The sequence below is a fragment of the Trematomus bernacchii genome, unplaced genomic scaffold (assembly GCF_902827165.1).
Source record: "Trematomus bernacchii unplaced genomic scaffold, fTreBer1.1, whole genome shotgun sequence".
Lineage (NCBI taxonomy): Eukaryota > Metazoa > Chordata > Actinopteri > Perciformes > Nototheniidae > Trematomus > Trematomus bernacchii.
In genome coordinates this window covers 2,159,236-2,184,282 of record NW_022987625.1, presented here as the reverse complement: position 1 = coordinate 2,184,282, position 25,047 = coordinate 2,159,236, and the positions used below count along the sequence as shown (strand labels likewise).

The window sequence follows — 25,047 nt, the reverse complement described above, 5'->3', positions numbered from 1 at the left end:
GTCCACCAAACCGCCTTTTGCTGGATACTGTGGACATGCAGCTGAAGGAGAGGTTTCATCAGAGTGGTCTGAAAATATTGGAGGCTGGAGGAAGTCCTCCTAACTGGGGAGCTGGACACCGCAGTGGACTTTTAAACTCCAGTCCCCATTCAAATCCACTTCAGAGGCCGCAGCTATTCTGAGGAGTTAGTTGCCTGAAGTCTGTGGCCTTTTCGACCAAGCAGCCCTTATACGGCTTCTTATGGTTGTTCCTGCAGCCTCTGCTGAGCAGAGAGGAGCTTCAGTGCTCTGAGGAGGTTGGAGACCTGGCTGAGAGTTACAATGATGCAAATTCGCATGAACAATGTAGCAGTTTGTCACATTCACAGAGAATTGCTGGACGAAGTCAGCAGGGAAAAGATTTACCAGGATTGTATCCTTGCGAATGAACAGGAAGCATGTGTTTGGTTCTTTTAGCTGAGAAGAGCAGAGAGGACAGTAAAGGATACATGGAGAGATGGGATTGAAGGGATAGATTCAGGACGATGAAACATACATTTTTTATATTAAAAGTTCTATTATCTGTTGTTTGTTGACCTGTTTTTGGTTCGTCTGGTCATATTTTGAATCAATTGTTATATGACCATAAATAAAAGAAGAAGAAAAAAAAAAAGTGGAAATTGAATCTCACATTATTTTTTATTTGAATCACACAAAACATTAATTCTGAAAATGTTTGACTTTATGAAATGATTCTCTCCAGTGTTGGCCCCTATATTAAACAATTCAGAAAGTAAGACAGCTTTTTGTTATACATATTTTAGTACTTTTCTTTCTGGCAGAATTTATCATTATGGCCAACTACATTTTTGCCTGTATTTTTGTATCACCATGGTCCCTAAATGTTTGTAGAAATGCAGGAAATGGGATTCATATCAAGATCAGGCCACTTGCTTTTGAAGGTGACCCCTGATCTCAACAACACATCTGTGATGTTTCTTCACTGTAGCACCACGGTTGCTATGCTATTGCGGTAATGCCAGCTGTCAATAGACATTCAGACAAACAGACCATTTCTGGTGACTATATGTTGCCACTTAACAAGAAATGTGTTTTGTTATAACAACAGAGTTTATTTTGTTCTATTGTTTACTATGATTGTATCACAAAAATATATGGTATAAAAAGAAATTGAACAATTGTTTGGAAATATTGCATTTACACACTGTCATTGAAAAGCTCCTAAAGTATACCCTAATATAAAATGACAATAATTAGAAATTGAAATACAGTTGACAAGAGGATTACATATCTTTTCTGAATTTGTGTCTCAGTCAAGGTTATTTCACAGGTTGGTCTGTGTGCATAACGATCACCTCTGGAGATTAATCATTAATAATTGTGATGACATCACCGAAAAACTAAATTCAACTGAAAACTGATCCAAACTAAACAGTAATATGTAAGGGATAGTGGTGGTCTAATGGATAGTGAGGTGGGCTGAAGATCGGAAGGTTGTGAGTTAAAATCCCGCCTGGAACACCACCACTAGTGTGCCCTTGAGTAAGGCACTTAGTCCTTAGTCACTCCAGGGAGAATGTCCCTGTAATTGGTAATTGTAAGTCGCTTTGGATAAAAGCGTCAGCTAAATGAAATGTAATATCTACAAAGGCACAAGCTTGAATATAAGAGAGCATAATCAAATTCTGCACTAATTTGGTGGAACAGTATTTCGAGGGCCAGTTCAGTCCAGAATGTGTAATTGTCCATGCAGTGCTTAAATGTTCCTGTAATAGTTGTGTTTGATTGTTCACTGAACCAGCATTGTTACAGCACACAGCCCTGGGCTCTTCCTGCTTGTTGAGGTAAAATATAAAAGCAGCCGCACAAAGAAGCCTTGTTCACACACCTTACACTGCAGACACACAGATAGACAGCTTTGATTAAACATATTTATACAAAAGCAGACTGTTCGCTGTTATTGAGGTAACAATCAAATGAAATAGACAAGAGAGAGATCTGCTGTTCTGAATGGAGGTTCCAGCAGCCAGCGATGGTGTTCACCTGGCTGCATACAGACCCAGTGTGAAGGCAGCTCCTGGGGGGTTGGATGAGTCCTACCAGTGCTACATTGATGGGAGCAGCGTAGCATCCCTGGGATCAGATGCTCTAACTGGCTACGAGACTCTGGATGCCCCCCCACACTATGACTTCTACGCCAACACAGAGGTGTACGGCCGACGGAGGCGCTTCAGACCCTCACTGTACCAGCTGCACGCTAACCCTGAGGTGAGGAGGGGTCTCTGCTTAGCTCTACCCACATTACCAGAATAAAAAAAGATAATCTTAAATAAGTCAGGTTACATAGTTCATCATTTTTGCCACTTATACCTGTACAATACACGATGCAATACACCCTCGTGCGAATTCACGCTTTAGTTTTCTTTCAATGTATTTACATTCTGTAAACAGTACCAGTTACCTCTTAATTTAAATGGTAACTTTAAAAAAAACATGGTGTACTTACCTGCTATCTGTTTTTTTTCCATTTTGTGTTTTTATTATTAATAACATGTGCATACTTTCTAATATGTAAGTCTATTCTCTAAAGTCTAAATGTCCCTGTTGCGAGACAAACAAAGGAATTCTGAATCAGATTTTCCTCATAGATACTTAATCCTTGATCTGACAACATTTGCTCCATTCACATCAAATACCATTGTAACCCTAATCTGTAAAACATGCAACAACTGGCTTTTATAAATGATTTAGAAAATATTTTATTTTGAATTTTTGTCTGTGTTTCTAGTTTACAAAGTCATTTTTCTTTTTTCTTTTCGTTAAACTTGTGTTATTAGCGGATAATAGCAACAGGCAATCTTTTTTGAAACTCCTTAAAGTAGTTTAAAGGAATAATACTGACAACTAAAATAAAATACCTAAAATGTAAAAACTCTGTTTATGTCAAATTGGTTTGAATCATTCTTCATTTCTGTTACAAAGTCTACTCGCTCTAGTGTTGATAATGCATTTCTGTAAAATCTCAATGCAGAGATGAGCTCTTTCACATGCATTTTTATTTGGGGTGGCAGTATTTGGGTCTAAGCTAAAATAAATCTGTGGTTAGTGATTAAAGCCCATAAAGATTGGAATTGTTTGTCCTCACTGGTCTAGGCGGACTGCAGACCCCCGGTGTATGAGGAGACAGTCTGTGGACAGCTTGAGGAAGGAGACAGCTCTGAGAAGGAAGAGGAGGGGGAGCAGCCGGAACCTGAACCCACCCGCTTCGGCTGGATCCAGGGAGTCATGGTAGGGAGGGTTACACCAGGTTTTGGTCCTTATCTGTAGGTTGTAGCTGATCTATGTCTTTATTTACATTTGAGTAACTATACATATTATGAAATATACATGTTATTATTTGTGTAATGAAATGTGCCTTTGCTTTCAAAACCTCCATTAATAATTGCCAAGACTTCCATCATTCTCGACCAGAAAGGTCCAAGGAAAAAGCCTGGATTTGTACAAATCAAAAAGCCTTGCAACCCAAACAAATCCAGATAGCGGAGATGCCGATCAGCTCAGGACTAACATCCTCACATTTTATTTTTCATTTTGGTGAAATGTGGTTTTTAATGTGCAGTGTTATTTGTTCTTGGTTTACTTATGTAAGTACAAATTCCAAAAGAACAATTGAATGAAGTCAAAAAACTATAACTGTCTTTGATCCAATGACCATGATGATGATGATTAACTGAGCTGACAGCAATCAGTGATGTATGATAATAGCATCATAGAACTGTTCCATTCACCAGTTGTATTCACACAATTTTGAATATAAAAACATAAATGTCATATTTCCTAAATTTGAGATTTTACTGGAGCCATAAAGTTTATTTATACAGCACCTTTCAACACAAGGCAATTCAAAGTGCTTTACAAAAATTAAAGACATTAAGAGCATTAAGAAACATATTATAAAATGGTATTTAAAAACACTGATTTAAAAGCAGAGATAATAAAACATAAATAACACAGGTACGTGAATAAAAGTTACAGTGCAGTATGAGATATGAATATATTAGGGCTGTCAGTCGATTAAAATAGTTTATTGCGATTAATCGCAAATTAATCGCACATTTTTTATCTGTTCTAAATGTACCTTAGAGGAATATTTTTCAAGTTTTTAATACTCTTATCAACATATGAGTGGACAAATATGCTTTATGCAAATGTTTGTTTATTATCATTTGAACAATGACAAATATTCTCCTGAATATTCTCAACACAACAACCTGGAACCTCTCTCTCTCTCTTACACTCTCTCCCTACCCTGTGTACTTCTTTGCACTGAGCCAGTTGCTCAAACAGACAAGCCTGTTTACAGTCGTCGGCGAAATGCCGCTCCTCTGTCTTCATAACAGTCAAAGCATGAGACTGAAGTTCCCACTGTGGGTCAAAATAATGCGCTGTGATGTGCAGTCGACACGTTGGATGCGATCCGAATTATCTAACGCAGCCCAGTGGCGTAGCTGTGGGTGGGCCCGGGTGTGCCTGGGCCTACCCACAGCCAATCAGCGCGTCATAGCGATTTTGACATTCCTGACAAGCCCAGAAGGAAGTGCAGTTCATCTAGTGGCCGACAGGGGATGGATGCAGAAAGGAGCCATTCCCATAGACCCCCATGTTAAAATGCCCAACTTTACAGCAGAAAAAAACATGTTTCTAGCCTGGATCCAATCAAACTTATTCTGGATATAGTTAGATTCCACCTTCATGACAATGGAATAGGGAGTGCATTTTTTTACCGTGAGTAAATTAGTAAGTAAAGTAAGTTTTGCCGTGAGTAAATGAAAGTCTTATTTCTTCTTGAGGTCTGCAGTGAAGCGTGTACACATTTGCTGAATATGAAAACACTCTCAGTGTGTGCCCACTGTGCGACTGTCAAGGATAAACAACCTGTGGCCGCCGAGCCAGTCATGTGGATGTCAGTTTTACATTCTGAGGCCGCCGTGCCTATGTTTTTGTTTTCACTGCTAGTTTATGCTTATGTTTAATTCAACCCGGTATCACGGCAAGACGTGAACATGTGACGATCTACCATGCTGGGAGACGTGAATATGTCACGGTTTCGTCCCTTCAAACGTGACAGTTACACGGTATTGTTAACATGGCCCAACCAGTGGAGAAATACCCGGAAGTGCCAAGCAAATGGTCTACCGCGCCTATTGGTCGGTTTTTATTGTCAAAATGAGATGTTTTTAATTTATTTTTTAATCTTCACACTTGATTTCGCCGATTTTCTTGTTGCCCTAGCTGGTCGACACCTCTTTTAGCAGAAACAAAGGCTACATTAATGTATTAAATCGATGTTAATCCATGTGTGTGGATCATAGACTGGTGTGGATGTGGAATTAACGGACGTGACGTTGTGCGATTGCGTTGCCAGGCAACGCAATTTACAAACTCTTCAACTACAACCCTAATTATATTTAAAAACATTTTAGAAGGCCTCACGAAATACTTTAATGTAAATTAAAATGTAAATGTGAAGGGGTGTGTGTAATGCTTATATATACAGTCTATGGTGTAATGTGGTGTTTGACATTATTCACCCACGGATCTATGGGTTGGGGGTATTGTTCCGCACGGACATTTTAGTTAACCGGACTCCTGTTGATGTGAAATCCGAAAACATTTTTTAAAAATAAAATAATACTTTATTCCGAGTTTGCTTGCTTTTCTCTTTGGAGGTCATCACATAACGGCATTGTAATACACGGTTCGGCTGCATTAAATATTACATATCTGCCGTAGTTCTTTATTTATAGAGCCCTGATGAGAAGACTTCTGGACAAACAGGAAGCACTGCCGCCAAAACTGAAAACGTGACGTGGATCATAAATATATCAGCAATTAAACAACATCTTACATTTCTTTTCACACAATACGTCTCCTTGCAGTATCAATACTAATTCGGCTGACTTTTATATTTGATCCAATTGGTAGATAGGCTGTATTTACACCATAACGGTGCACAGCTGATAGAAAGGCACATCTAGTGGTTAAAGCACGTTATTGAATTTTATTATTTTATTATTTTTCACAAAAATGAAACCATCAATAGCAGTAACATAATTAACTGTCATTAGTAAACCACCCAAAAAAAAAGATCATAAATGGTTTTGTTTTATATATATTTTAAGGATAATAATAGCAATGTAACACTGTCTATGACACTTACTGTATAACACTGATTTGAAAAACATACAGAAAAAACGAATTCACTGCCCTTAATAAAGTATTTAAATATACATTTCAGGTGTGCTGTTTTGTTTAGATCATTAACATCTGGAGCAGGTCTTGTCAAAACCTTTATTCCATATTCAATATCCATTACTAAACAAAACAGCAATTCTACTCCACTACAATTCAGAGGTTAACCTGGTATCTACCTCAACTACATTTATTTTAGTTACTTTGCAGATTCTGATTAATGATGTGAAATATAAACAACCCTTAAATCAGGCTTTAGTTACACCTGAGTAAAATTCAGGGAAAGGTGTCAAGTGCCAACAATCAGGAGAGATATTTGATAGTTGCTGCTTGAGAAGACTAAACATTTATCTGCAGATCCCTATAAAGTATATTCATTACTCGTTATTCTCTACTAATAGTTAATTAAAGACTGTATATAATGGCTATTTTGCTATCCCTTTCAAGATTTCAAGATTTTCTAAGGATCATTGACATATCATATACACAACTAATTCAATAACGTGCTTTAACCACTAGGCGGTGCACACAAGGTACACACAGCCATAATAACTTTGTATTATTAGTGTAGGACACTTGTGTATGTATAACATCTGAAGATGTGTAGTTTTATTCATGTTTTCACATAATTGTACAGGATATTGCTATATTATTTCACATGTTTTACTTATAATATCTGATTTGTAAAACATCACAGACAGAAAGGTATATCCGTCATTTAACAGTAAGCTATTGAAATTCTGAATCCATAGATGTGTCTCCCATCACCCAAAACCCCTGACTATTCTCTCAACTCAGTATTTACATTCTTATATTCAAAGAAAATCACAAATATCCTTTTATATCAGCTGTGCACCGTTATGGTGTAGAACGTATTTTCTTTCGGATTTCACATCAACAGTAAGTCCGGTTAACTAAAATGTCCGTGCGGAACAATACCCCCAACCCATAGATCCGTGGGTGAATAATATCAATCACCACATTACACACACCCCTTCACATTTACATTTTAATTTACATTAAAGTATTTCGTGAGGCCTTCTAAAATGTTTTTAAATATAATTAGGGTTGTAGTTGAAGAGTTTGTAAATTGCGTTGCCTGGCAACGCAATCGCACAACGTCACGTCCGTTAATTCCACATCCACACCAGTCTATGATCCACACACATGGATTAACATAGATTTAATACATTAATGTAGCCTTTGTTTCTGCTAAAAGAGGTGTCGACCAGCTAGGGCAACAAGAAAATCGGCGAAATCAAGTGTGAAGATTAAAAAATAAATTAAAAACATCTCATTTTGACAATAAAAACCGACCAATAGTCTTGGTAGAGCATTTGCTTGGCACTTCCGGGTATTTCTCCACTGGTTGGGCCATGTTAACAATACCGTGTAACTGTCACGTTTGAAGGGACGAAACCGTGACATATTCACGTCTCCCAGCATGGTAGATCGTCACATGTTCACGTCTTGCCGTGATACCGGGTTGGTTTAATTAGTGCATTAAAAAATCTATAAAATCAATAATGAAGTTTCAGCTCATACCCCACGCTTAATAACTCTCCCCCTGGCCCACCTACATTTCTCCAGGCCCACCCACACAATAATTCCTGGCTACGCCACTGATGCAGCCCCTCGTCCTCCACAATGTTAAGCTGTAGCCACCCATTTAGCTATCGCTGTTGTTGTCCAGGCGTCTCCCCGGCAAACTTTCAAGCGCGGTCTGCCGCAAGCGAGCGGCATGCGGGGCTGTCAGCAGGGGCGGACTGGCCGTCTGTAGAATCTGGAGAACCACAGAACGGCCGGTTCGCTGACGGCCGGCACCGCCCTTACTTTATTATGATTTTAAACGACCTCATCGAAGTTGTGCCGACAGAGGTCCGCCGTTTCCCCGCAGCGAGGCTTCCCCCCCATTGACAGTTCACTAGCACCCCCCCCCCCCTCTCCTCTCCCACCATCCAACTAACAACAACAACGTCAAGCCTTTGGGCTCTGAAACTACGGGGCGGGCCGAGGACAAATACACATGCGTTAATCGCACGTTAAAATAATTAGTGGCATTAAAAAAAATGAGCATTAACGCGTTAACTTGACAGCCCTAGAATATATCAATTAAAAGCAGCGGCAAAAAGAAAAGTCTTCAGCCTGGATTTAAAAGTAGTAAGAGTTGCAGCGGACCTGCATGTTTCTGGGAGTTTGTTCCAGATATTTGGAGCATTATAACTGAACGCTGCTTCTCGGTCAGTGTATGTTTTGGTCATTGGATTTTCTTTTCACAAAAGGATATTCAAAAACCAAAAACGAGTTTAATTTTCATTTTAAAATGTTAAAAATAAGATTTCAATACAAGGCGTTTTTCTTTATCATGGTTAAAAAGGGATTTACTAAACTTAAAAAACGGGATGATTTTCATTTTCTACTTCTAAAACCAAAAAATATAACCACTAGTAAACAGAAACGAAAAACCCCCCGTTTTTTCATATTCTGCTACCGGAAGTTGTCTTACAAAATAAGAGCGCAGATCAGTACGGTCCTGTGTCGGCCGTGATTCGGGGTTCTGTGGTCAATTTAGCCCGCGCCTAAAACATGATATTTTTATTTCAATCTTTAACCCTTTAACTGCCAGTTTGAAAATATGATATTAAACTTCCTTATACCTTGTATGTGTGTGAGTAATTGTATGTGAGAATGTCATCTGCACTTTCAGGGGAAGGGTAAGATGAAGAAGTATCAGACTCCACCACAAACTCCACATCAGATTCTCCTTCTCAGGTTGTTTCCGTTTCAGTGAATAAGTCATGCAGCTTGAAGTTAAGGGCTGCATGATACCTAGCATGTCCCACAGAGAAGTGCCTCGTCATCTTACCTGCTTGTTGCGTATCACAGGAATGAAATGACCAGCCAGCCAAACTACACATATGTGTAGCTTTGGCTTTGCAGCCAGGTGTTTTTATTTACTTGAAGGAGTGCATGTATGGGTGTGTATGTCTGTTTGCTAAAGAGACATTATCAAAGGACTTTGAAGATCCAAACAATTCAAAACATCATGGTCAAGCTAGGTCAAGATCATACATCAAGACCAGGGGTGCCCACACTTTTTCAGCTTGGGAGCTACTTTTAAAATGACCACGCCCAAATGATCTACCTACAGGGCCGCCCCTGCCCAATCTGTGTCATGAGCCGGGGGGGGGGGGGGGTGATAGTGGACTAAACGGCGGATAAACTGTGGCGCTTACACTAATTGCGCCGCATAAGCATATAATAGTGCGCCGCATTTGCGCTTCAGATGAGGAGGTGAGGCCCCCTCATAACTGCATGAACCCGTATGGCACAATACAACTCAGACTGGCTTACCTGTATGTCAATCAAGTGGCAAAGGCCATAGTAAGGATGGATGATAGGCTAACTTTAAAAAAAAAAATTACTTTTTTTTTCAATGCCATGCGATCTACCCACACTACCCTTGCGATCGACCGGTCGATCGCGATCGACGTATTGGGCAAGCCTGATGAAGACACATGAAACAGCACAAATAAAAAACAAAATGCCATGAGAGCACAGCGTCCACACGGCGGCGTGCGTTGAAGCTTGGCGGCGGGCATGTCTGAAGCTCGACCAACAACTAATCACATGAATCTCCCGCCCCGGACACACAAGCACGCGGTTTGATTGGCTAGAGCTTGTACTGGCATATGATTTGATTGGCTGACGCTTCCGTCGAAGCTTCAAAAGTTGAACATTGCTCAACTTTTGAAGCGAGCAACGCGAGCAAAGCGAAGCGACGCTCCCACAATGCAGTTCGGCAAAGTGTGACATCACCCCATTCAAAGTGAATGGGCAGAAGCGTTGAAGCTTCAACGCACGCTGCCGTGTGGACGGGCCGTTACTCTCATTCTCACACACAATTACTCACACACATACAAGGTATAAGGAGGTTTAAAATGAGTGTGTGTATGAGTTTCTTAAAAAATGCGACATCATGTTTTCAAACTGGCAGTTAAAAGGTTAAAATGATTTAATATTTGGTATTTTTTATCAGGACTGAAGTTGATTGAAAGATTTAACCCCAACAAGTTTAAAAAAATATGAATCTGCTTTTGGAAGTGGACATTTTGGTCCTGAATGACTAATTAGGGTAGTTCATTTTAAATCTTACTCTGTGCAAAAACTAATAATGCACCAAAATCTATTTTGTTGCTAATCTTTGACAGATCCAAGAATGTGATAAAAAAAAAGAAGCCAGTCCCCAGATATGTATTATGCGCATTTTTGGTCGACAAATACAAAATGGATTCACAAATGCCTGATCGAAAGTTGTAAATGTTAAAGAGATATTCAAAGATCTTTTTTTTATTTGTAAAAGTATTTTGCGTATTTGCAGATCTGTTTTACATTTACAAATTTATTTGTGAGTTTGCAAATCTTTTAAATGCATTTGTGGATGGTGTTTTACATTTACAAATCACATATTTACACACAAATTATTTTTCTGTTCACACAAATAATTATGAGACATATCTAAGCCCATAGCAAAATAACTAATTTGCTCTGTTTTTATCATGAAAAACAACAGTGAATTAATGTATTCAAAATGGCATTTAAAGGGTTAAAATCCTGAAAATGATTAAATATTTGGTATTTCTTGATTAGGGCTGAAGTTGCTTTAAGATTGAACCCAACAAAGTGGTGAAAAGAACATTTTAATATAATGTTTTTATCAAACTTTTTGGCAGTGGACATTTTTGTCCCGAATGGTCATTTAGGGTAGTCCATTTTTTACAAAGTAAATTATAGACCCATTAGAAACATTTTAATTGGAACTCCAAAATATATCGAGAATATAGCCTTGTTACAAAAAATCATGCCATTTGCAGTAACACAACCAAAGTTATTGCCAAATGAAATGTGAAAAATTAACCATTTGGACAAAAATGTCCAGAGTTATACCGGAGGGTTAAATATCATGTTTTAGGCGCGGGCTAATTTGACCACGGAACCCCGAATCACGGCCGTCACAGGACCGTCCTCATCTGCGCTCTTATTTTGTAAGACAACTTCCGGTAGCAGACTATGAAAAAACGGGTTTTTTTTCGTTTCTATTTACTAGTGGTTTTATTTTTCGTTTTGAGAAGTAGACAATGAAAATCATCCCGTTTTTTAAGTTTAGTAAATCCCTTTTTGACCATGATAATTCCTGTCGGGAATGTGCCGGTGAAGATGGCCGCATCGTCTTTTGGCTCCTCTCCAACTTTGCCCCTTTTCGTATTTTGTACATATTTATTTTACTTTTGCTGTTTTACTTTTAACATGGTTCGCAACATGCAAGCCGACCGCACCTACTCTGCCATACAATATAGCAGAGAGGAACTTCTTCAATTGCGAAACCTCGTGGACAATAATAACCCTCCGACAGACAATGGAGATTCGCCATGGCTACCTGTTGCTGTTCTACCTGAGAGACGCAAGAAGAAGACAAAGCGAGGGTGCCGGGCCGGCCTGCTGGTCAGACTGAGAAAACGAGAGAATCGACCCCCTCTTCCGAGTATTCTTCTGGCTAATGTTCAATCCATTGAAAATAAGCTAGATGAACTCAGAAGTCGGATTGCTTTTCAACGGGACATTAAGAACTGTAACGTGTTAATTCTCACTGAGACTTGGCTCAACCCCGCTATCCCGGACTCCGCCATTGTTCCTGACGGATTCACTATTTTTCGTCAGGACCGGACTGCTAACTCGGGGAAAAGTAAGGGAGGCGGTGTGTGTGTAATGACTAATAACAACTGGTGCTCAGATGTGAAGATTATTTCTTCGGACTGTCTCTGCACTGGTGGTTGGTGGTTTGCTCCGCACAAGAAAGCGCTCCATTTTCCCTCTTGCGTGTTTCTCTGTTTTAATGTTGTCCTTCAGCCTTCGATGTGTCACGGTCTTATAATTCCCACCTGCAACTGCGTTAACAGCGAAATATGGGGTTCTGTGAGGATTTTTTTTTAAATAATTGTTTTTAGGTATAGAGTTTGCCTCTGTATTATGAAATGAGTGCATACAAAGTACTGATATAGTAAATTAAAAAAGAATTATTTTTGTGTAGTTGTATATTGCAATAATAACGTATGGTTGTCACAAAATCCCACGGCACACCCGGACTTGCCTCACGGCACACCGTTTGGGAACCACTGATCTAGAGCACCTCATGATCACATGCCGGGCCTTTCACCTGCCGAGGGAATTCACATCTGTTGTGATAACAGCAGTGTATATCCCGCCGCAGTCGCTCGCCGACAACAACACGGCACTCGATCAGCTGTTTGGGATTATTGATAAGACCGAGACTTCACGGCCAGATGCGGCGTTCGTTGTGGCCGGAGATTTCAACACCGCCAACATGAAGAAGGTCTTGCCAAAATATTATCAACACATCAGCTGCCCAACGCGCGGGGGAAACATACTGGACCATGTTTATTCCCCTTTTCGACATGGATATAAGGCTCTCCCTCGCCCTCCCTTCGGCAAATCAGACCACATCTCTCTGCTGCTGTTGCCTGCTTACAAGCAGAAACTTAAAAGGGACAGACCGGTAACAAGGACAGTACAGCGATGGAGCGAGGAGTCAGATGCAGCACTGCAGGATTGCTTTGCATCTACGGATTGGAGTGTGTTTGAGGACAATAACATCAACACACACACGGACACTGTCATCTGCTACATTGGGAAATGCATCGATGACGTGGTACCGAAGGTTACTGTAGGAACATTCCCAAATCAAAAGCCCTGGATAAACGGCGAGGGGCGCGGCAAGCTGAAAGCGCGCACTATCGCGCACAGAGCTGGAGATTTGGAGGAGTACAGGAAATCTAGGTATGATCTCCGGAGAGCAATTAACAATGCAAAGAGACAGTACAAAGAGAAGGTGGAATCTGACTTCAAAGGCTGTAACACCAGGAACATGTGGGCGGGACTAAGAACAATGACAGACTACAAAGGAGCAGCGGGGGGTGCTGCGGGAGTGTCTGCGTGCGCATCTCTCCCAGATGAGCTGAACAGTTTTTTTGCACGCTTTGAGAGCAGCCGGGCTGTGGAGGTACAGAGGGACCAGGAGCTAGAGCCCTGCCCTTTTGTTTTAAACAGGGCAGATGTGTGTAAATCCTTTAAAAGGGTTAACCCACACAAGGCTCCTGGACCTGATGGCATCCCTGGCCGTGTTCTCAGGGTGTGTGCAGTTCAGCTGGCAGAGGTGTTCACAGACATCTTCAACAGGTCCCTGCTGCAGTCTGTAGTCCCCACATGTCTTAAACACTCCACCATCATTCCTGTCCCCAAAAAGACAATCATCACCTGCCCCAACGACTACCGCCCAGTAGCACTCACCTCCATCATAATGAAGTGCTTTGAGCGGTTAGTCAAATCATTCATCACCTCCTCCCTCCCGGACTCTCTGGACCCCCTGCAGTTTGCCTATAGAGCTAACAGGTCCACAGACGACGCCATAGCCCTCACCATCCACACTGCCCTCTCACACCTGGACCAGAGGAACAGGAACACATATGTGAGAATGCTGTTCATTGATTATGTTACGATATCCGATAGGACCCAAACGCAGGACACGGCAGAGTGTTGGAAAAAGGTTTATTGTGAGGTGGAGGAGCGTGGAGAGTAATCCTGTAGGAATGAAGACTGGTGAGTGTGGAGAGTAATCCGGTTGGAATGATGACTGGTGGCGGCAGGTGATGGTAACAAGGCGGCTGGATAGTGATCCTGGAGCATAAGAGAAACAGATGAGAAAAGTATTCCGTGTACAGAGAAATAGTTTTAAATCGGCTAAGAAGGCTGAGAGTTACCACTGGGGATTAAACAACGATCTGGCGCTGACATGTTGTGGAGCCTCCGCTGATATACCATTAGTAAATGGCTGAATGGGAATCAGGTGTGTAAAGCTGATTGCACCAGGTGGAGATTTGCAGCAGGTGGAGATTGAGCCGGGAGCCAGGAGTGACAGCCACCACGCCCACACAGACAGGGAAAGGGAACACACACTCACAAGGGAGGTGGCTGAAGAGTAGAGCCACCACAGTACCCCCCTCTTAAGGGACGCCTCCAGGTGGTCTACCAGGTCTACCAGGTCTACCAGGGTTATCCCGGTGGAAGTCCCGAACCAGGGACGCGCCCACGATGTTTCGCCGGGGAACCCAAGACCTCTCCTCTGGACCATAGCCCTCCCAATCCACAAAATATTGGAATCCCCTTCCACGGCGACGAACGTCCAACAATCGCCTGACGGTGTAGGTTGGGTGATCATTGATGATGCGGGGGGGTGGGGGAACACTCACTGGAGGAGACAAGGGGCTGCTGGCAACAGGTTTTAACAGAGAAACATGAAATGTCGGATGAACCTTCATGTGTGGGGGAAGCTTGAGTTTTACTGCAGATGGGTTGATAACTGAGTCGATGATGAAGGGGCCGACATAACGTGGCGTGAGTTTCTTCGACTCTGTCTTGAGTGGGAGATCTTTGGAGGAAAGCCAAACACTCTGACCTGGTAAGTAGTTGGGAGCCGGGGTCCTGTGGCGGTCTGCGATGAGGCAGTTGCGGGCAGCGGAGCGGAGCAGGGCGGCTCGGGTATCCCTCCACACCTTATGACAGCGACGAAGGTGGGTCTGAACGGAAGGAACAGCAACCTCCTCTTCCTGGGATGGAAACAGGGGTGGTTGGAAACCCATGGCACAATGAAAGGGTGAAATACCTGTGGCTGCATTTGGCAGGGAGTTGTGGGCATATTCGATCCATGGCAGATGTGGGCACCATGACGAAGGGTTCCTGAAAGCCACACAGCGAAGAGCCGCCCCCAGATCCTGGTTGGCCCGTTCCGTTTGCCCGTTCGTCTGAGGATGATATCCAGATGACAGGCTCACTGATGCTCCCAGAGCCTGACAGAAGGCTTTCCAAACGTGGGAAATGAACTGGGGACCCCGGTCAGAGACGATGTCGGTGGGAATCCCATGGAGTCGAACAACATGATTGACCAGAAGATCTGCAGTCTCTCGGGCTGTGGGAAGCTTGGGAAGAGCAACAAAGTGTACCATCTTGGAAAATCTGTCCACAATAGTTAGGATGATGGTATTTCCTTGTGACAGTGGAAGTCCAGTGACAAAATCCAAGGCCACATGCGACCAAGGACGCCTAGGTACCGGCAGCGGCCGAAGCAGGCCAGAGGGAGATTGGTGGGAGGACTTGGCGCGGGCACATACTGTACAGGCAGCAACAAAGGCCCTGGTGTCTTGAGCCATGGAAGGCCACCAGAACCGTTGTTTTAGAATAAACAGTGTGCGATGGACACCAGGATGACAGGAGAGACGGGAGGCGTGTGCCCACTGCAGGACCTTGGAGCGAACAGGGGTAGGCACAAAAAGACTATTAGCTGGGCAGTTACCTGGGTTAGGTTGCGCCCGCTGAGCCTCCTTAACCAATGACTCAATCTCCCAGGTAACAGCCGCCACCACGCAGGAGGCAGGCAGGATAGTGTCTGGATTGGCAGCTGGTCCTTCGGAAGCGAACTGGCGAGAGAGAGCGTCCGGCTTGAGGTTCCGTGACCCTGGACGGTAGGTAAGGGTGAATGAGAAGCGGCCGAAATACAGGGCCCATCGAGCCTGACGAGAGTTAAGGCGCTTGGCAGATTGGATGTACGCCAAGTTTTTGTGGTCTGTCCATACAATAAAAGGGAGCTCGGCTCCCTCCAGCCAGTGCCTCCACTCCTCTAGGGCAAGTTTGACAGCCAGCAGCTCTCTGTTACCCACGTCATAGTTCTTCTCAGCTGGAGTGAGGCGGCGAGAGAAAAATGCACATGGATGTAATTTTTGGTCTCGTTCCGAGCGCTGGGAAAGAACTGCCCCTACCCCGGTGTTGGAGGCATCGACCTCCACCACAAACTGGCGAGAGGAATCAGGGTGGATGAGCACAGGGGCAGTGGTGAAAAGTCTCTTTAGCTCCGAGAAGGCTGCATCGCACTCTGGAGTCCAGAAAAAACCAGTTGTAGGGGAAGTGAGTCTGGTTAAAGGGCCCGCCACTCTGCTGTAGTCTCTGATGAAGCGCCGATAAAAATTGGCGAAACCAAGAAACTGTTGAAGCAGTTTAACTGAGGTTGGTTTGGGCCACCCCGCCACCGCTTGGATCTTCTCAGGGTCGGTCCTAATCTTTCCTTCCTCAACGATGTAGCCCAGGAATGAGACTGTGTTGACATGGAATTCGCATTTCTCCGCCTTCACAAAGAGTCTGTTTTCAAGGAGTCTCTGCAGCACCTGTCTGACATGGATAATGTGCTCCTCCTTGTTACGGGAGAAAATGAGAATGTCATCCAAGTAGACAAAGACTGACCGGTTGAGGAGGTCACGGAGTACATCGTTCACCATTGACTGAAAAACTGCTGGGGCATTCGTCAGTCCAAAAGGCATCACCAGATACTCAAAGTGACCGAGTGGTGTGTTAAAGGCAGTCTTCCACTCGTCCCCTTCACGGATTCTGACGAGGTGGTAGGCATTGCGGAGGTCCAGTTTGGAAAAGATGGTGGCTTCCTGGAGGGGTTCAAAGGCGGAGTTAATGAGGGGTAATGGATATTTGTTTTTTATAGTGATGGCATTGAGACCCCTGTAATCAATGCAGGGCCGCAGTGAGCGGTCCTTCTTGGACACGAAGAAGAACCCAGCACCGACCGGGGAGGAGGATGGGCGGATGACACCAGCAGCCAGGGAGTCATGGATGTAACTCTCCATGGATTTTCTCTCAGGGCGAGACAGGTTGAACAGACGTGAGGAAGGCAGAGGGGCCCCGGGAAGGAGGTCAATGGGACAGTCGTAGGGTCGATGAGGAGGAAGAGAAAGAGCTCGCTGTTTACTGAACACCTCTCCTAGGCTATGATATTCCATGGGGACAGATAACAGGTCAGGCGGCTCGATCTTGGGTGGTGGAGCGGCGGCCTCTGCTGGCGGTAGGGCAGACTGCAGGCATGAGGATAAACAAAAACAACTCCAACTAATGATTTTGCCAGTTATCCAATCAATCTGGGGGTTGTGTGTTCTTAACCAGGGATGACCCAACACTATGGGAGCATGAGGTGAGGAAATAAGGTGAAACTGAATAAACTCACGATGGTTTCCAGACAGAATGAGGTTTACTGGCTTGGTGCGGTGAGTGACTTGGGCCAGATCGTTCTGTTACGATATCCGATAGGACCCAAACGCAGGACACGGCAGAGTGTTGGAAAAAGGTTTATTGTGAGGTGGAGGAGCGTGGAGAGTAATCCTGTAGGAATGAAGACTGGTGAGTGTGGAGAGTAATCCGGTTGGAATGATGACTGGTGGCGGCAGGTGATGGTAACAAGGCGGCTGGATAGTGATCCTGGAGCATAAGAGAAACAGATGAGAAAAGTATTCCGTGTACAGAGAAATAGTTTTAAATCGGCTAAGAAGGCTGAGAGTTACCACTGGGGATTAAACAACGATCTGGCGCTGACATGTTGTGGAGCCTCCGCTGATATACCATTAGTAAATGGCTGAATGGGAATCAGGTGTGTAAAGCTGATTGCACCAGGTGGAGATTTGCAGCAGGTGGAGATTGAGCCGGGAGCCAGGAGTGACAGCCACCACGCCCACACAGACAGGGAAAGGGAACACACACTCACAAGGGAGGTGGCTGAAGAGTAGAGCCACCACAGATTACAGTTCAGCATTCAATACCATTGTGCCCTCCAAGCTGGCCATCAAGCTCAGAGAACTCGGGCTCAACAGCGCCCTCTGTGACTGGATCCTGAACTTCCTGACGGGCAGACCCCAGGCAGTGCGGGTCGGAAACATCACATCCTCCACCCTGATTCTCAACACCGGTGCCCCTCAAGGCTGCGTGCTCAGCCCTCTCCTCTACTCCCTGTTCACTCACGACTGCGTGGCCACACACAGCTCCAACACCATCGTGAAGTTTGCTGATGACACGACCGTCATCGGCCAGATCACAGACGACGACGAGACGGCGTACAGAGAGGAGGTCGAAAACCTGACATCTTGGTGCCAGGATAACAACCTCCATCTCAACATCAGCAAAACAAAGGAGCTGATTGTGGATTACAGGAAGCAGCAGAGAGAGGGACACGCCCCCATCGCCATCAATGGGACTACGGTGGAGAGAGTCAAAAGGTTCAGGTTCCTTGGGGTCCACATCACTGAGGACCTGACATGGACTCTTCACACCACCACCATCACCAAGAAAGCTCGACAGCGGCTCTTCTTCCTCCGCAGGCTGAGGAGGTTCAAAATGGATTCCAGGATACTCTGCAACTTCTACAGGTGCACCATAGAGAGCATCCTGACTGGCTGCATCACGGCCTGGTACGGCAGCTGCACCGCCCTCAATCGTAAGGCTTTACAGAGGGTGGTGAAAACTGCACAGCACATCACCAGGACGGAGCTGCCATCCATGGAGGACCTTTACTCCCAGCGGCTCAGGAAGAAATCCCTACGGATTATCAAAGACCCCCATCACAGAAGTGCCGCGGAGAAGTTCAAAACGGTGCCTCTTTCTAATGACACCGTTTCACGCAGAATAGAACGAATGGGAGCAGATATTGTTGAACAAGTTGTGGGAAAACTTGGCGAAACATTTTCACTGCAGCTTGATGAATCGACCGATGTCAGCGGTAAGGCTCAGCTCATTGCTTTCGTGAGATACGTGGATACTGACGACATTTATGAAAATGTGCTTTTCTGCAAGACCTTAGAGGGGAAAACAACGGGGGAGGACATTTTCAATGTTGTGAATGATTTCTTTATTGAAAACGAGCTGGACTGGAGAAACTGCATGAGTGTCTGTACTGACGGAGCTGCCTCAATGACGGGCCGATTTAAAGGGCTCATGGCACGTATTAGGGATAAAAATCCAGAAGTGCAGTGGAATCACTGTGTCATACACAGGGAAGCACTGGCGGCCAAAAAGCTAAGTCCTGTGTTGCATGACGTTTTGAACAACAGCATCAAAGTGATTAACTTCATAAAGTCAAGGCCACTCAATGCGCGTCTGTTTCACCGCCTTTGCGAGGACATGGGAGCTGAACACACCCAACTACTGCTACACACAGAAGTGTGCTGGCTCTCTCAGGGGAGGATACTGAGCAGGCTGTTGGAGCTACGATCGGAGGTGCCCACCTTTCTGTCAGAGCAAGGATCTCCCTATGCCACACTGTTTGAGGACACAGATTGGCTTGCAAAGCTTTGCTATCTGGCAGACATATTCAGCAAATTGAATGAGCTGAATGTGTGCATGCAGGGAAAGAACACCAACATTCTGAACCTGTATGACAAGGTGGGTGGTTTCGTAAAGAAAGCAGAGTTGTGGAAACGGGCATGTGCACAGGGGGATCTCACCTGCTTTCCTCAGGTAGATGCTTTCCTCTCCAGTGAGGATGTGCAGAGCGCTCCAGTCAAGTCCATTATAGAGGAACACTTGGCCAACCTGATAGTTAGTTTCAAGTCGTACTTTCCTGACATGGAGGATAAACCTGCACAGCTTGATTGGGTAAGAAACCCATTTCTTCTGTCAGAAGCAAACAGAGAAAAGCTTCCTCTCTGTCACCAGGAAAAACTCTTGGATGTGTCATCTGACCGCGGCCTAAAGGTGACATTTGAAAACTCCACTCTCACGCAGTTTTGGGTGTGTGTGAAAAAGGAGCATCCTGAGCTGGGAAAAACAGCTTTGGAGCAGCTACTGCCCTTTGGATCCACATATTTGTGTGAGGCCTCCTTCTCTGCAATGACTCTGATCAAAACAAAGCAGAGAAACAGACTGGGCCTGGAAAAGAGTCTGATCACTGCTGTGTCCTCTCTGCCACCAAGGATGACCAAGATCCTCAGTGAAGGACAAGCACACGTTTCACACTAAATTGAGTGCTAAAGTGCTCTTATTATTACTTGTTAGTGTTATTGCAATTTATAATTAATTTATTATTACAATTGTTTGTTTTTTTTGCCTATGTTTTGACACTAAATTGTATTTTCTATTTTCAAATGCAGTTTAATGCACCTAAAACTCATGAATAGTGTCATTGCAGTGTTATTACGTAGTTTTTATTGTAATTGCACATTTTTGTTCCAATGTTTTGTTTTGTTTTTAACCCTTTCATGCATTGTGACTGCTTATTTAATGCTGTTTTCTTGTTTATGCATGGGGTTTTGGACGGTAGCACATCAGGCACCACATTTTATTATAATATTTGTTTATTGTATTTTATAGTTTTTGCATAATATAACATTTTGTTCATTGGTTCATTAAACATATAATTATTACTTAAAAATCTGTCGTTATGTTCTTTGTTTGTTGTAATTCATGGATGAAGGAGTTCATAAATCACACACTGATGGAACATCACTATATTGTAATTATTTATATAGGCTTTTTCTATCAAAAATGTTCGGGGTCGGTCAGGGGGTACTTGGCTGAGAAAATGTTTCAAAGGGGGTACATTACTGAAAAAAGTTTGAGAAGCACTGCTCTATACAAATAATAAAATAACAAAGAAACAGCAAACTAAACTGTTCATAAAATTGCAAGTTCAATTGTTAGTAGTTATTGTAAACTCCTGTGTTATGCATACAGAAACAAGACATCTCTAAGAAGTCACACTACAGTAACATGGTGTATCAGGGCCAGAGCTCTGACCTATTGTTGGGCAGCTAAAGACTGTAAAGTACACTGTGTCCTTCTTTCTTTCCATTACAGCTCCTACTGACTAAGAAGCCCTTAAAGACACAAGAGCAGCAGAAGAACCTTGCACGAGTTCAACTTAGCAACCACAATTGTGGAGTATTGGCAATTTTTATCCGAGCATAATATCAGCAATACTCAACAGTAGTGATGGGAATTATGGCTCTTTGAAGGGAGCCGGATCTTATGGCTCCGTTCCTTTCAAAGAGCCGTTCAAAAGAGCCGTTCAAAAGAGCCGTTCAAAAGAGCCGTTTTTTTAAGGTTACTAGGTTTATCTGCGAAATAATCACCAGGATAATGATTGACTGTATTGCCAGACCTAATGTCAATAATCGGCATTGTAAACATGACACAAGGTGGCGCCATATCCATGTCATCATGTCAGTGAATGTACTTTGAATTTACCCTCTGTATGTGTTAAGTAAATAAAGTTGCCTTGCCTTGAATGAAATTCATGCAACTCTTAATATTAGTAGTGTGTTTTTAAGTGGTGATGGAGATTATTTGTTGACCCTGCTTTAAAGGATATTTTGCCTTTACAAATGGTGCGCTTTATCACTGCCTGGGTTTTGGTTGAAGTGCATCCAAATGCTGCTGCGTTTTCGCGTTTGGCTCATTTTCCATCCGAAAAACACGTCGTCTACCTGTCCTGTACCAGTTGTTATGACTTCTCTCTCTCACGTATTCCGTTAAGACCCACCCCACCTCACTCCTCGTGCTGAAACCTACCAATCAGAGTAGGGGCGGGTCTTCACAGAATACGTTTGGGGAACAAAATCAAGCTTTTTAAAAGGCGAGTGGATTTTGGCAGGCAGTGAGTGCGGACCAACGATTGAACGATAACAAGAACGGCTCTCACCAAGTAGGACTCGGTTCCCCTCGTTCGTACCAAAGAGCCGTTCAAAAGAATCGGCTCGTTCGCGACCGACACATCACTACTCAACAGTAGTTATAATGTGTAAGCACTGTACAACATGTGCTATGGTTAAAGATTTAAATACAAAATATACATAAATATAAACATGTGTTTTGGTTTTGGTGTCAGTAACTCTGTGCCCATGTTCAGGTCCGCTGCATGTTGAACATCTGGGGGGTGATCCTGTACTTGAGGCTGACTTGGATCACTGCTCAGGCTGGTATTGGTACGTCCACAACATGTTTATTTGCTTTGTCAATTGTAGATGTAATTGAACCAAATCTAAAACAGTTATTGACTGTGAAAGCTTCAGTCTATCTGACACATGATTTATCTCCGTCTGTGTCTCTGTCAGGTCTGACCTGGGTGATCATCCTCCTCTCCTCCTTCATCACTGGGATCACCGGCCTCTCAACCTCCGCCATCGCCACCAACGGCAAGGTCAAAGGAGGTCTGTGTGCTCAGTTTAACATGCAGCCAACTTTGGCTACACATGTAGTTTACCTGTTCAAAAAGAAGGACTAATATCATAAGAATATATGGACCTTTTTACACGTTATTGACAGTGATTGATGACCACATTTCCCACAAAAAATGTTTCTCCTGTCTTCAGGTGGGACCTACTTCCTGATCAGTCGCAGCCTTGGTCCAGAGCTGGGGGGGTCCATCGGTCTGATCTTTGCGTTTGCAAATGCTGTAGCTGTGGCCATGCACACTGTGGGCTTTGCAGAGACTGTAAGAGACCTCATGAGTGTAAGTAGATTGCTGTGAGGGAACATGTATGTGGAGCAAAGCTTACAATGATTCTGTACAGTTCACACAGTTTGTCCTTCTGTTTAAACACACGTAGTTTCACGTACTGTCCTCCTCAGGAACATGGAGCTGTCATGGTGGACCGAACCAATGACATCCGTATCATCGGCATCATTACTGTCACATTACTACTGGGTATCTCAATGGCTGGCATGGCGTGGGAGTCAAAGGTTAGTTCAACAAACTATATGACAACATGGTAAACTGCTATTATGGTCAACAACAATAGGCTGGGATTTTAGAATAAAGTCAAAACAAACAACTCCCACACTTTAATGTTCACTACCTATGACATATTGCTGCCTACGAAAGCACAACTGCCTAGGTGAAAAAATAAGTGAACATTTAAGCCAGGGGTGTCAAACATATGGCCCACGGGACAAACTGGCCCGCCAGAGGGTCCAATCCGGCCACGCCCCTTTGGAGCGTCCGCATGCAAGCAGTGAGCTCTGTGAAGAGAAGGCTGTCTACCAGCAGATACTCAGCTAAACGCTGCCATGATTAGCTCTGATTGTTAGCGATGCTTGCTAATGTAAACACAGACCATATTACTTCCAAAACACATCGCACATTGTTTCTGATACAGCACATAGCTTTACATATATATAACAACTTTACTCTAAGTCCCTCCTTTACATTATCATCATACTTCAGATGGCGGTGCGAGCAGTCGCAGCGGCCCCTCGCGGTCTGGAAAAAACTGTGTTTTCGTCTTGTTTGTCAAGTCTGTCGAGTTTGTCACTTTGTTCGTCATGTCCGTTGGACTTATATCGTAAAGGACAACAATACAGCCGTGAGTTTCTTCTTGAAAAAATATCTACTTTCTTCAGTTTGGAAGCTAAACTCGCAGAGGAACTCAGCTGCCTGGAGCTCCTCTGCTACCCGTCTCGTGCCGAGCCCCACCCGGAAAGGAGACGCCGAAGGCGGCGTGAAAGGAGGCAGAAGAGGGGGAAACGTGGAGGTATCCGGGCTAGGCTAGCGGCTAGCCCACACAAGCCGGCAATTCCAACACTACTTATGGCAAATGTCCGTTCACTGGACAACAAGATGGACAACGTACGTCTACTACGATCAACCCAGCGTAAGGTGAGGGACTGCTGTGTTTACGTGTTCATGGCTGAGCAGACAGAAACAAAGATAGCGGGGGGACGAAGACTCGGGGCGGCGGTGTGTGTGTGTACATCAGTGACGCTTGGTGTCGAGACACTGTTGTTGTTAGCAAACACTGTTCGCCACTGGTGGAGTTTATGGTTCTAAAGTGCCGTCCTTTTTACCTGCCGAGAGAGTTTACAGCGATTCTTGTGGTGGCTGTATATATCCCCCCAAACCCCAGCAAAGAGGGGAGAGAGGAGGCACTCAGTGAACTGTACCGAGCCGTCAGTGAGCAACAGACAGCACACCCAGACGGCCTACTCATCGTAGCTGGAGACTTCAACCACGCTAACTTAAAAACTGTGCTGCCTAAAATATATCAGCATGTTGATTTTCCAACCAGGGGGAAAAACACATTAGACCTGGTCTATACCAACATCAAGGGAGCATACAAGGCATCCCCCCTCCCCCACATCGGCCTCTCTGATCACCTCACTGTTCTGCTGGAACCGGCCTACAGACCCAGGGTAAAAGCCACCAAACCGGTTTCAAAACAGGTTCGGGTGTGGTCAGAGGACAGCACAGCTGCACTCAGAGACTGCTTTGACACTACAGACTGGGACATGTTCAAGCAGGCAGCCACATACAACCATCACACCAACATACAAGAATACGAGACAGTCACGGGCTACATCACCAAATGCATTGACGATGTGACACAAAACAGAGCCATCACCATCCGGGCTAACCAGAAGCCATGGCTGACAGGGGAGGTCCACACGCTGCTGAAGGCCCGCAACATCGCCTTCAGAGCTGGAGATCCAGCTGGGCTGAAAGCAGCCAGGGCTGACCTGTCCCGTGGCATCAGGAAAGCAAAACAAGAATACACCCGAGGAATTACAGGACATTTCAAGGATAGCAGGGACTCACGGAGCCTGTGGCAGGGCATAAGGACCCTAACGGACTACAAACTACCGCCACAGACCTGTGACAGTCATACCTCCCTGCTCAACAACCTCAACGGCTTCTTTGCACACTTTGAAGCACAGAACAACACACCTGCGTAGAAAACCACCCCCCCCACCGACGACCAGGCTTTGCGTCTTTCACCAGCCAGTGTGAGGAGCACACTGCTGAGGATTAACCCCCGCAAGGCTGCAGGACCTGACAACATTCCTGGTCGTGTGCTGAGGGACTGCGCAGAAGAGCTCACAGATGTCCTCACAGACATTTTTAAC

At 44.2% G+C, this 25,047-nt stretch overlaps 1 protein-coding gene across 1 annotated transcript in view; it reads left to right on the top strand.

Moving 5' to 3' along the window:
• The first annotated feature begins 2,010 nt into the window (after nt 1-2,010).
• slc12a3 (solute carrier family 12 member 3) overlaps nt 2,011-25,047 on the top strand; it is a 73,063-nt gene continuing 50,026 nt past the window's right edge. The window contains exons 1-6 of the mRNA XM_034132929.1: nt 2,011-2,268; nt 3,154-3,288; nt 22,055-22,130; nt 22,260-22,355; nt 22,518-22,657; nt 22,777-22,887. Coding sequence (XP_033988820.1) covers nt 2,011-2,268; nt 3,154-3,288; nt 22,055-22,130; nt 22,260-22,355; nt 22,518-22,657; nt 22,777-22,887 — 816 coding nt within the window. The remainder of the gene's footprint in view (nt 2,269-3,153; nt 3,289-22,054; nt 22,131-22,259; nt 22,356-22,517; nt 22,658-22,776; nt 22,888-25,047) is intronic.